Consider the following 13025-nt stretch of genomic DNA (forward strand, 5'->3'; position numbering starts at 1 on the left):
GGCTCTGGAATGATGCCAACTCCAGCTCCAGGACAGGATCCTGAGTAGCTTAACATAATAATATGTTAATATATTCTATACTCTGCACAATAAATAATAAATGTATTCCATACCCTGAACAATAGAGATTGGTTTACAAATAGACATGTGACTCAGAGCTAATAAGAGGAGAAATTTGCTGTGATTTCCAGGAATGAAACAGGAATTTCTCTTCTATTAAACTTGACATGATATGAACACATGAAGCTTCAGACTGCAGCAGCCATTATGATAAAACAGAAGCTACTAGCCAGCAAGACAGATGTACAGAAGACAGATGTACAGAAGACAGATGTGCGATATACAAAGATCTGTCTCTAATGACCTTGTTTGCACATATGTGTTATACCACAACTGAAGTGAAATCTATCTCTGACATTTTTAATTAGGCATGCTGGTATGTATGCTGGTTGTGTTTTCTTTTTTTTTTTTTTTTTTTCCCAGCCAGTAAGAATAGGGTTATGTCAGTGGAAATTGAAAGTGTACCAATAGCTATAGAGGCAGAGGTCATTGAAATATTTTTACAGGTTGAGCCCTGCTCTAGGCTTTGATGATATAAGAGAATAGTCTCAATCCTTTCCTCTGTGGAGCTTAGTTTAATAAGGAAGGTTGAGACAAGTAAATCAACAATTAAACATAATGACAGCAGTGATAAGTGGACAGGGGTTATAACCAAGGGGAAATAGAAGCAATGAGGAAGGGCACCAATAGATACAATGGAGTCTAACGTGATTTTTTTTTTTTTTCAGTCTTGGAGAATCTATTTGATCTCTATGATTATATAAATAAAACCAAATGGTGAATCCTTATTTTTGATTCTTGTAAGAGCAGTTTTCTTCTATAAGCCATTCCCTTTTCTTGGAAGAAGTGAAAGCTACTTATTCAATCCACGTAACAACAGTTCAATCACTGGGAATTTAAAAGTGATAGCTTTACCTTTTAGTTAATGCACAATAGTTTAATAAACCAATGACTTTCAAACTTTGCTGCAATTTAATCAAATGAAACCTTTAAAAAAATCCTGATGACCAGCCTATGTCCACAAAACAATAAAATCAAAATCTCTGGGAATGGATCCAGGGCATTCTATAGTTTTATTAATTCCCCAGGTTATTCCAATGTACAGCCAAGTTTGACAACCAGTGTTACATTTAAGTGCTTCTTAAAATTTAATGTGCATATAAAAATGTGGGGTTATTGTTAAAATGTAGATTCTACTTCCATAGGTCTGGGATGGGGTCTAAAAGTCTGCATTGATAACTACCTCCCACATGATGCCAATGCTACTTGAGTAGCAAGGTTATACAGCAGTGTTATCCAACAGAAATGTGATGCATGTCACCTATGCAACTTTCTAGTAGCCACGTTAAGAGCATAATTAAAAACAGGTGAAATTAATTTTACTAACATTTTATTTAACTAAATACATTAAAAATGTCGTCATTTTAAAATTCACTCAATATAAAAATTACTAATAAAATAATTTACATTCTTTTTTGAGGTTAAGACTTCAAATCCAGTGCATATTTCCACTTGTAGCACATCTCAGATTGAACCACTGTATTTCAAGTGACAAACAGTCACATATGGCTAGAGGTCACCATATCAGACAACACAGTTAACAGACATCATGAAAATACCAGACTAAAACCCCTGGCCAGACTTATCAAAAAGAAAAGAGAGAGGACCCAAATAAATAAAATCATGAATGAAAGAGGAGAGATCACAACGAACACCAAAGAAATACAGACAATTATAAGAACATACTATGAGCAACTCTACGCCAACAAATTTGACAATCTGGAAGAAATGGATGCATTCCTAGAGACATATAAACTACCACAACTGAACCAGGAAGAAATAGAAAGCCTGAACAGACCCATAACCAGTAAGGAGATTGAAACGGTCATCAAAAATCTCCAAACAAACAAAAGCCCAGGGCCAGACGGCTTCCCGGGGGAATTCTACCAAACATTTAAAGAAGAACTAATTCCTATTCTCCTGAAACTGTTCCAAAAAATAGCAATAGAAGGAAAACTTCCAAACTCATTTTATGAGGCCAGCATCACCTTGATCCCAAAACCAGACAAGGATCCCAACAAAAAAGAGAACTACAGACCAATATCCTTGATGAACACAGATGCAAAAATTCTCGCCAAAATACTAGCCAATAGGATTCAACAGTACGTTAAAAGGATTATTCACCACGACCAAGTGGGATTTATTCCAGGGCTGGAAGGCTGGTTCAACATCCGCAAATCAATCAATGTGATACAACACATTAATAAAAGAAAGAACAAGAACCATATGATACTCTCCATAGATGCTGAAAAAGCATTTGACAAAGTACAGCATCCCTTCCTGATCAAAACTCTTCAAAGTGTAGGGATAGACGGCACATACCTCAATATTATCAAAGCCATCTATGACAAACCCACCGCAAATATCATTCTCAATGGAGAAAAACTGAAAGCTTTTCCGCTAAGGTCAGGAACACGGCAGGGATGTCCGTTATCACCACTGCTATTCAACATAGTACTAGAAGTCCTAGCCTCAGCAATCAGACAACAAAAGGAAATTAAAGGCATCCAAATTGGCAAAGAAGAAGTCAAACTATCACTCTTCGCAGATGATATGATACTCTATGTGGAAAACCCAAAAGACTCCACTCCAAAACTGCTAGAACTTGTACAGGAATTCAGTAAAGTGTCAGGATATAAAATCAATGCACAGAAATCAGTTGCACTTCTCTACACCAACAACAAGACAGAAGAAAGAGAAATTAAGGAGTCCATCCCATTTACAATTGCACCCAAAACTATAAGATACCTAGGAATAAACCTAACCAAAGAGACTAAGAATCTATACTCAGAAAACTATAAAGTACTCATGAAAGAAATTGAGGAAGACACAAAGAAATGGAAAAATGTTCCATGCTCCTGGATTGGAAGAATAAATATTGTGAAAATGTCTATGCTACCTAAAGCAATCTACACATTTAATGCAATTCCTATCAAAGTACCATCCATTTTTTTCAAAGAAATGGAACAAATAATCCTAAAATTTATATGGAACCCGAAAAGACCTCGAATAGCCAAAGGAATATTGAAAAAGAAAGCCAAAGTTGGTGGCATCACAATTCCGGACTTCAAGCTCTATTACAAAGCTGTCATCATCAAGACAGCATGGTACTGGCACAAAAACAGACACATAGATCAATGGAACAGAATAGAGAGCCCAGAAATGGACCCTCAACTCTATGGTCAACTCATCTTCGACAAAGCAGGAAAGAATGTCCAATGGAACAAAGACAGCCTCTTCAATAAATGGTGTTGGGAAAATTGGACAGCCACATGCAGAAAAATGAAATTGGATCATTTCCTTACACCACACACGAAAATAGACTCAAAATGGATGAAGGATCTCAATGTGAGAAAGGAATCCATCAAAATCCTCGAGGAGAACACAGGCAGCAACCTCTTCGACGTCAGCCGCAGCAACATCTTCCTAGGAACATCACCAAAGGCAAGGGAAGCAAGGGCATAAATGAACTTTTGGGATTTTATCAAGATCAAAAGCTTTTGCACAGCAAAGGAAACAGTTAAAAAAACCAAAAGACAACTGACAGAATGGGAGAAGATATTTGCAAATGACATATCAGATAAAGGGCTAGTGTCCAAAATCTATAAAGAACTTAGCAAACTCAACACCCAAAGAACAAATAATCCAATCAAGAAATGGGCAGAGGACATGAACAGACATTTCTGCAAAGAAGACATCCAGATGGCCAACAGACACATGAAAAAGTGCTCCATATCACTCGGCATCAGGGAAATACAAATCAAAACCACCATGAGATATCACCTCACACCAGTCAGAATGGCTAAAATTAACAAGTCAGGAAATGACAGATGCTGGCGAGGATGCGGAGAAAGGGGAACCCTCCTACACTGTTGGTGGGAATGCAAGCTGGTGCAACCCCTCTGGAAAACAGCATGGAGGTTCCTCAAAATGTTGAAAATAGAACTACCCTATGACCCTGCAATTGCACTGCTGGGTATTTACCCTAAGGATACAAACATAGTGATCCGAAGGGGCACATGCACCCGAATGTTTATAGCAGCAATGTCTACAATAGCCAAACTATGGAAAGAACCTAGATGTCCATCAACAGACGAATGGATAAAGAAGATGTGGTATATATACACAATGGAATACTATGCAGCCATCAAAAGAAATGAAATCTTGCCATTTGCGACGACGTGGATGGAACTAGAGGGTATCATGCTTAGCGAAATAAGTCAATCGGAGAAAGACAACTATCATATGATCTCCCTGATATGAGGGAGAGGAGATGCAACATGGGGGGTCGAGGGGGTAGGAGAAGAGTAAATGAAACAAGATGGGATTGGGAGGGAGACAAACCATAAGTGACTCTTAATCTCACAAAACAAACTGAGGGTTGATGGGGGGAGGGGTTTGGGAGAGGGGGTGGGGTTATGGATATCGGGGAGGGTATGTGCTATGGTGAGTGTTGTGAAGTGTGTAAACCTGGCGATTCGCAGACCTGTACCCCTGGGGATAAAAATATATGTTTATAAAGCTGTAAAAAAAAAAAAAGAAAGGATGAATCCCCAAGTTTTGTAGCAACATGGACGGGACTAGAAGAGATTATGCTGAGTGAAATAAGTCAAGCAGAGAGAGTCAATTATCATATGGTTTCACTTATTTGTGGAGCATAACAAATAGCATGGAGGACAAAGGGAGATGGAGAGGAGAAGGGAGTTGAGGGAAATTGGAAGGGGAGGTGAACCATGAGAGACTATGGACTCTGAAAAATGATCTGAGAATTTTGAAGGGGTGGGGGGTGGGAGGTTGCGGTCACCAGGTGGTGGGTATTGTAGAGGGCACGGATTGCATGGAGCACTGGGTGTGGTGCAAAAATAATGAATACTGTTATGCTGAAAAAAAAAATAAAAAAATTTAAAAAAAAAAAAGGCAGAAAATACCAGACTACATTATGTCAGTTTTTCAAGAAAAATTTAAAAGCATGGATTACTTACCAATAAGTTTCCAATTAAAATGACCATCATGTAAAAAGAAATACAACCGAATTGGCCAGCTATCTTAAAGCAATCCCATAAAGTCTCTATCCACTCTCCACAAAGAATCCGGAACACATTCAGGTAGGAGTGAAAGAAGTCATGCATGTGCCAACGTGGGAGACGACAGTCTTTGTCTATGTTGCAGACGCATGCTTCATAACTCATACCAAACAGCTTCAGGCCAACCACAGCAGAAAAGAATGTGAATGTGAACAACAGCAGGACCAAGTCTTTCAAGGCCACCAAGGAGATATTAAGAATCTGCATCAGAATCTTAAACGTTGGCCAGTATTTTGCCAGCTTGAAAATTCTCAACTAATACAGCAATGCCAGAAACAACAAAAATAAGAAACAACGAAAAACTTGGTCACTATTTATTATGATGTACATTTAAGATTTTTATCAGCATTATACACTACATATGTAGTCTTTAATGTAATACTCAGTTTTAAGTATTGTTAATACTAACCACTGAAAATTTATTTTATACAATTCTTAATACATCATATATATTCTGTATTTTTTACACTAGATCCATACATATCTTTTTCTGTTGATTTGTCAATTTCCATTCACTATTATGTGATTATAATTACTCTAGTTTTATGTTTTAATATCTCGTAGGGCAACTATCCTTTCTTTGTTTTGCTTTTTACAACACAGGAAATTCTCCCACATTCTGACAAATAGACGATATTGAAAAAAGTCTGTTAGGTCCTATTAAATTCCACTGAAGTTTCTATTATGTATTTTCCTTTAAAGTAACATATCAGAAACCAAACACAGCAGTCTGGTCAGTTTAGTCTGGATATTTCTCTTGTTTTTACTAGATTTTTTTATTTCTATTGATACAGGGAAGGATTACCTTAAAATTTTAGCCACCATATTACAGTGAACTTAGTCATCTAAAACTGAAACATCCCCTTTTATATATGTTATACCTTCCCCAACTTTTTCTAGTATATAGTTGTCTTTCTGGACTCAAAAGTAGGGTTTCACATTTATCCATGTAAAACTGAATCATTTATATACAATCCACACCAGCCTTTCAGATACCTTGATACTATCTCTTTTATCATTTTTTGGCATTTACCAGTCTTGTTTCATCCATAAATTTGATAGGTACATCTCACATATGTTTATCTTACTGATGAGAAAAATGTATAGATGAGGACATAAGGCAGTGTTCTGAAGAATTATTTAGATAAGATCAAATCTACTTAATTGTACTTGATTCCTGCTACATTCCTGCAACTTCTTACGAGAATATATTACTTATCAAGTATGTAACATTCCCATATATATTCTAATAACATTATTTCCTTGGGTAGTTTTCTGATTCTTACTACTACCCTACATTACAGGCATATATACCAATTCTGACTTAAAGACTTTCATAATAACATTCCCCTGGCCTTTCTGGTCTTTTTTTTAACGTTTTCTAACTCTACATTTAGAAATACTCACCTCATTCAAATTCCTTAGTTATACACTGGCATTCTACTTCTGGGACTCCACATTATTCTGCTCCTCACAACTGACCAGTAACTCTAGTCCTGCTTCCTAAAACCATACCTCAAATTTGCTACATATGTAGCTTATTTCCTTTGAAGTTTTGGTCAAATGACAGGAAAATGCTTATTCTTCCTGGGGCAACTTCTAAGCTCTTTACATAAAAATTAATTCATTTATTATTTCAAATACCCCAGTGGGATAAATGTTACTATTCTTCCCATGTTGTATCTGAGGAGGCTGAGATAAATTTTCATAAAATAAAATTGAGATCTTGGATCCTACTTACCACCCTGAATGTTCGAAAAAGAGCCATTCCATGAATATTAGCTAGATAAAGTTCTGCTAAACCATGGAACACAATCAGGCTATCAAAAATGTTCCAACCTACTTGAAAATACCCATATGGATGCATTGCAATGATTTTCAAAATCATTTCTGCTGTGAAAATTCCAATAAAAATCTAAACAGAAACAAAACACACAGATGAGAATACGCTTCCAATTACAATATCAGAACCTCATATACAAAAACTATAACTTTTCATTGCCACATTCTTCACAGTTCCTCTCTCAAGAGCTGATTAGTTTTGGAGTCTATATTATAAGGATAGACTCAAACATTTTTAATTTAACAGTCTAACGTCAAACACTGTATACAGAATCTTCAAATATTTAATAAAAACTGTCTTGAAAGACAACAAAAGAATATTTAAAGATGAAAATCTTTTTGAATGGTTCTTTTTGGGATACAGAATACATGATAAGATATTTAATTTTTTAAACTGTGAAGGAATTTAAAAAGTGCATATGTGAACCAAGGGGAAAAAAAAGTAAACCTGTGAACACTGTCTCTTGAAAACTATACTGGTAGAAATGACTCAATTGTTGTATTGGTTCCAAGTAAATATATAATTCAAAATGGGTAGCAGTTTGGCCATTTATACTAATACCAAGCAACAAACCACCACCACCATAAAAGCAAAGAAAATTGAACATTGTATATTTTCTTGAACATGACTTGTTTTTAAACTCACAGAAATCCGTTTTGCTTTTTACATTGTATTGATTAAAAAAAGGATAAGTTCCCATCAAGCCAAAGACAGGTGGCTAGAGCAGACAGGGCAGGTGTGGTTGTAGTCAGGATTCAGAGTTCAGGTGTCGGTGAGGAGCTTGCATTTGTTATTTCACCTCTGCTCAGCTCCGTTCTATGAAGCTATGGCCATATATATATATATATATATATATATATATATATATATATACCATATATATGTGGTATATACCAGGATATGTTTGGGAAGGGAGAAGAAATAAATAATATTTCCATTTAACCTAACTGCTAAGCAACTGACTAGAATCTCAAACTTAAATGGCAGAATTTTAAGCTTCAGCTACAAACTTATTAAATGAGAAGAACACTTACAAAGCAGGGCCGGGGGTGATCAGTTGTGGAAGTATGAACATAATACTTCATCTACTATGCATATAATGCATTTGCAACATACTGGAATTATAAAATAAAATAAAATAAAATAAAATAAAATAAAATAAAATAATGGGGTAATGATAACTAAAGAAAAGTTGAAGTCGTAAATGAAAATAAGGTACAAGAGCCTTACCAGGTTTCCAATGCTAAGAACATTGTTGGTTTCTTCATTCATCGGATAACATTCCAAGGCCAAAAAACATATGTTTAGAATTATGCATATGGTAAGGACAAGATCAGTAAATGGGTCCATTATAATCATATGGATAAACTCTTTCAATTTTAACCAACAGGGAGAACAATTCCAGATCAAGAAAGTTTTAGCAAATCTATGCCAACACAATGGGCATCTCTTCCTGGATTTTTCAGATTCTGAAATGAAGGAATAAAAAAGTTAAACATTAGCAAATTGTTTAAGTTCTAACTAATAAAAATGTTTTGACTTTTCCATGCAAAGAAATGTTTAAAACTAGACTTCTGATTTGGAATTAGCAAATAAAAATATTCTGTACTAATAAAAAGCAGAGCAAAGCAAATTTCCTTTATTTTGTTCATGCTTGCTGAGTTAGACAAATGAAATGAGATAAACTGTGTATTAGAAGCAAATCATAGGAGTTTCTCTCAAGAAAACAAATTATGATTTAGAATTTCTAGATTTCTATGCTTTACAAAATAATATCTTTTAATATTGTCCATGATAATGAATTACTGGTTATATATTGAAAAATATCTTAATATATGATTGTTATATTATCCAACCTCTGTTTTAAGTTATAAGTTAATACTTCTTTGTTGTTTTCAATGTTAAAGAAAATTTCTTAGTACTCTTTGGTGAGTGATAAGAATGTCTAAAATACCAATGTTTAAAATACCATGTGTATGGAATTGCTCATTTTAATATTCTTATGTTATTCCTTAAATTTTTGTTATCATCTACAATTCTAAAGAAATTACAGGATTACTTTAAAAGTGAGTCTTATCAATAGTACCTTTCAGAGTGTCTAACTATTTTTTTACTTTACCTTCCTCATGTCTGATAGCAGCAGTAGCATCATCCAACATATTCAAAGAAGTGATCATAGAAGTTGGTGATCTTTTCTTCATTTCTATTTGTGTGGTCTTGGTCTAAAAGGAAATTAGATGAGTCCAGTGCTGGCTTCTGCCCTTTGTAGATACAAGACTAAAACTATAAGAAGGTTTATAACCTTCTTTCAAATGCTGATTCTTACTTCCAGAAATCTTTTTGGGTTTCATCATGTGCTAGTCTTTACACTATAGGCAGTATTAAACTGATTTAGTATTTTTTTGGTAATGAATGTGTATTATCTTGCAACTCAAAAAAATCATTTCATACAATGAGATCAACTATAAAAGTAGAAAATCAGAGAATACTGTTTTTATTACTCATATTTGCACTTGATCTTAGCCAAAAGGCTGAGAAGCGATTCATTACTCATATTTGATAAACCATTCAATGTATACTTTAGGATCACTGCAAAATATCCAGTTGGCAAACATGCTACTGAATAGTAGTATTTCTCAAATACCTTACATTTTTCCTTGAAGGTATTTTATAACTTTGAAAACTCTTTTTTTTTTTTAAGATTTTATTTATTTATTTGACAGAGAGAAATCACAAGTAGGCAGAGAGGCAGGCAGAGAGAGAGGAGGAAGCAGGCTCCCTGCTGAGCAGAGAGCCCGATGTGGGGCTCGAACCCAGGACCTGGGATCATGACCTGAGCCGAAGGCAGCGGCTTAACCCACTGAGCCACCCAGGTGCCCCTATAACTTTGAAAACTCTTGATAAAATAAAAATTATTTGAGGCTCCTGGGTGGCTCAGTGGGTTAAGCCTCTGCCTTCAGCTCAGGTCATGATCTCAGGGTCCTGGGATCGAGTACCGCATCGGGCTCTCTGCCTGCTTCCTCCTCTCTCTCTCTCTGCTTGCCTCTCTGCCTACTTGTGATCTCTCTCTGTCAAATAAATAAAATCTTAAAAAAAATTATTTGGCTCTGTGGTAATGAAATAAACTTGAATAGTATGAGGTAAAAGAATGGATTTAAAAGATTTGTTTTGGCTAAAACATATCTGAAAATTCCACAAAGGAATCACTTCTTTTTGTCTTGTCACTTGAGTAATGGTTTTAAGATACTCTATTTTACCGATGTGGTTACACAGAGTTCAAAAGAAGCCTTGCTCTGGAAACACATTCCTAGGGTTTGATGTAGATGTCTCAACTTCTATACCATCATAGTTACCACAAATAGAGATCAGGTGTTTCTAGTGACCAAAAATATAATTTATATTTGAATTTAAACTCTAAGAAACTGACAATGGTGGGACACCTGGGTGGCTCGGTCAGTTAAGTGTCCAACTCTTGATTTCGGAGTAGGTCATGATCTCAGGGTTGTGAGATCAAGCCCTTCACTGGGCTCTGCACTGGGTGTGAAGCTTACTTAAGATTCCCTCTCTGCCTCTACCTCTGCCCTTCCCCAGAAGGACCCCAAATCATTTCTAGAGACAGAAATCTATGCATGCATGCGGGCACACACAAAAGAAAAAAACCTGACAATGGGTAGATTATATTACACCACAGAGTTCCCAACAGTGTTTATATTTGACACGCAGGAGAATGAAATTGGTATGTTTGTTAACTTGGTAACATGTTACCAAGTTAAAAAGGTATTGGTAAATATTTACCTTGGTAAATAGGTGTAGCTAAATAGGTGAAATAAAGAGTAAATAAATTTGCATAGGCCAGGCTGCTCTAGAATGGAGGTAAGTGGGATGGGGGTGCTGCTTCACTAACACTGAAGGAATCGGTGCTCAGATCTCAATGATAACTGATACCCAGCACACTGTAGTTGGCAGGTTCTGCTCTAGTCTTCCTGAAGTAGCATAACAGATGTCAAGGAATCATCATATTTATCTCATTCAGTATCAGTCAAGTTTCCTCTAATTTCATAAATACTAGAGTCAGAGGAGGTAAAAACCAACTCTACTATATACTGATTCCACCATGAAAATGACAGATTCTTCAGGTCTACTGATCTCTGTTCCCTCATTACTAATTTTTTTTTCTGAAAAAGTAAGCTAAAAACTCAGGATATGAGGTTAATTTATTTACCTTAACTAAACTTACTCCAGAAACTATTTTTTAACTGACTTACAAGGTTTCATAAAATGTAAGTTATAGAATGGTGACTAACATAATAAAAAAAGAAGTTATAATTTATACAGTTTCAAATTTCTATGAGTCAAAAACCAACAGAAGCATAATTTTTCTGTTATTAAAGTCTAACAGGGATTTCCCAGGTTTATCTTCATGAAGATGATACTTTGTGGACTTCCACTAGTCCTTCCACTAGTATAAAGGAATTGCTTCTCCTAGAGATGTTTCTGATAGTGACAATGTCTGATGGAATCACCCCAAGAAGGAATTTAGTCAAGATAATCATCTGTGTGAAGTGGGTACAGTGAGGAGGGTAACTATGTAATTGTTGATGTAGTCATATTTAATCTCTACTTGTTTGGCTTGAACTGTGGATATATTTTAGAATCTAAAGTGAATAAACTACATATTGGTCTAGTAATATAGTTACCTAAATGGAGCTCTTAAAAATATTGAATGAACGCCCACAAGTTGGCCAACTACTAAGGACAGAACCATTTTATAATGCAAATTAAGAAGATCCTGACTCAGTAATCTGTTTGGAAGTTTAAGAGCTAATAAGGGCATATCCAAAGTTAAAATTAGACTGGAAAAAGCACCTAAAATTCCTGTTCTCACAACTGGTTTAAATTTTCTCTAGAGAGGAGGTATGAATAAGAAAGAATCCAGCCATATTTCTAGCATTTAGCAGTGAACACCTGATATATTCATCTTGGACTCACATTTGCTCTCTCTACTGCAGCTACATTGGCCTTTTTAATCCTGACTCACTCTGTTCCTTCACCCTTACATAGCATGCACTCATTCTTTAGATCTTGGTTCAAGCATCAGTTCCTCAGAAAACCGTTATTACTCAGGGAAATCCTTTATATAGGCTCCTAAAACATCATGTTTCTCACTTTTATAGCACTTGCTACGGTTTCATTTATTTATTTTTAGAAGAGAATAATACAGTGAATCAACAGGTACCTAATATCCAGCCTTAAAATTTAATAATAGTATACTCTTCACTTCTCATGTATTACTCATCCCACTTTATTTAAAATATTTCAGGAAAAATATGTTGGACATCATATAATTCTTAGAATAAACTTTGTAAGACACAATCACAATATTAAGATCACAATCAGAAAATTAGTAACTCCTTAATATTATCCAATACTCAGACCATGCTCTGTTTCCTTTCATTGCTCAGAAACTTTCTATTATAGTTTATTTGTTCCAATCAAATACAAAGAAGATCCCCACATTGCACTTTGTTCACAGGCCTACTGATTATCTTGTGACTTTATTTTTTTCTATTGTGATTTACTTGTTGATGATAATGGATCACTTATAACTGTAGAATTTTTCACATTCTTGATTTGATATATTGTGTCCTTTTAGTGTAATTTAATGTGTTCTTTTTTCTTTTCTTTCTTTTTTTTTTTAAGATTTCATTTATTCATTTGACAGAGATCACAAGTAGGCAGAGAGGCAGGCAGAGAGAGAGGAAGGGAAGCAGGCTCCCCGCTGAGCAGAGAGCCTATCCCAGGACCCTGAGATCATGACCTGAGCCAAAGGCAGAGGCTTTAACCCACTGAGCCACCTAGATGCCCCTGTGTTCTTTTCTTATAGTCTCTAGAAAAAGACAGATCTAGAGGCTTACTAGGCTTAGATCAGATTATGGCAAGAATATATTGTATGTGGTGTTTTATGTCTCCCATTCCAT

The 13025-nt window shown here is 35.5% G+C and overlaps 1 protein-coding gene across 4 annotated transcripts in view; it reads right to left on the reverse strand.

Annotated features, from left to right (window-relative positions):
• Positions 1 to 13025, reverse strand: part of SCN7A (sodium voltage-gated channel alpha subunit 7) — a 117164-nt gene that overhangs the window by 26487 nt on the left and 77652 nt on the right. For all 4 annotated transcript variants that reach the window (XM_047722398.1, XM_047722397.1, XM_047722399.1 and 1 more), the window contains 4 exons: positions 9167 to 9269; positions 8278 to 8516; positions 6946 to 7119; positions 5103 to 5459 (listed from right to left, as the gene is read on the reverse strand). In XM_047722398.1, the coding sequence (XP_047578354.1) occupies positions 5103 to 5459; positions 6946 to 7119; positions 8278 to 8516; positions 9167 to 9269 (873 nt within the window). The remainder of the gene's footprint in view (positions 1 to 5102; positions 5460 to 6945; positions 7120 to 8277; positions 8517 to 9166; positions 9270 to 13025) is intronic.

The sequence above is a fragment of the Lutra lutra genome, chromosome 3 (assembly GCF_902655055.1).
Source record: "Lutra lutra chromosome 3, mLutLut1.2, whole genome shotgun sequence".
Taxonomy (NCBI): Eukaryota; Metazoa; Chordata; class Mammalia; order Carnivora; family Mustelidae; genus Lutra; species Lutra lutra.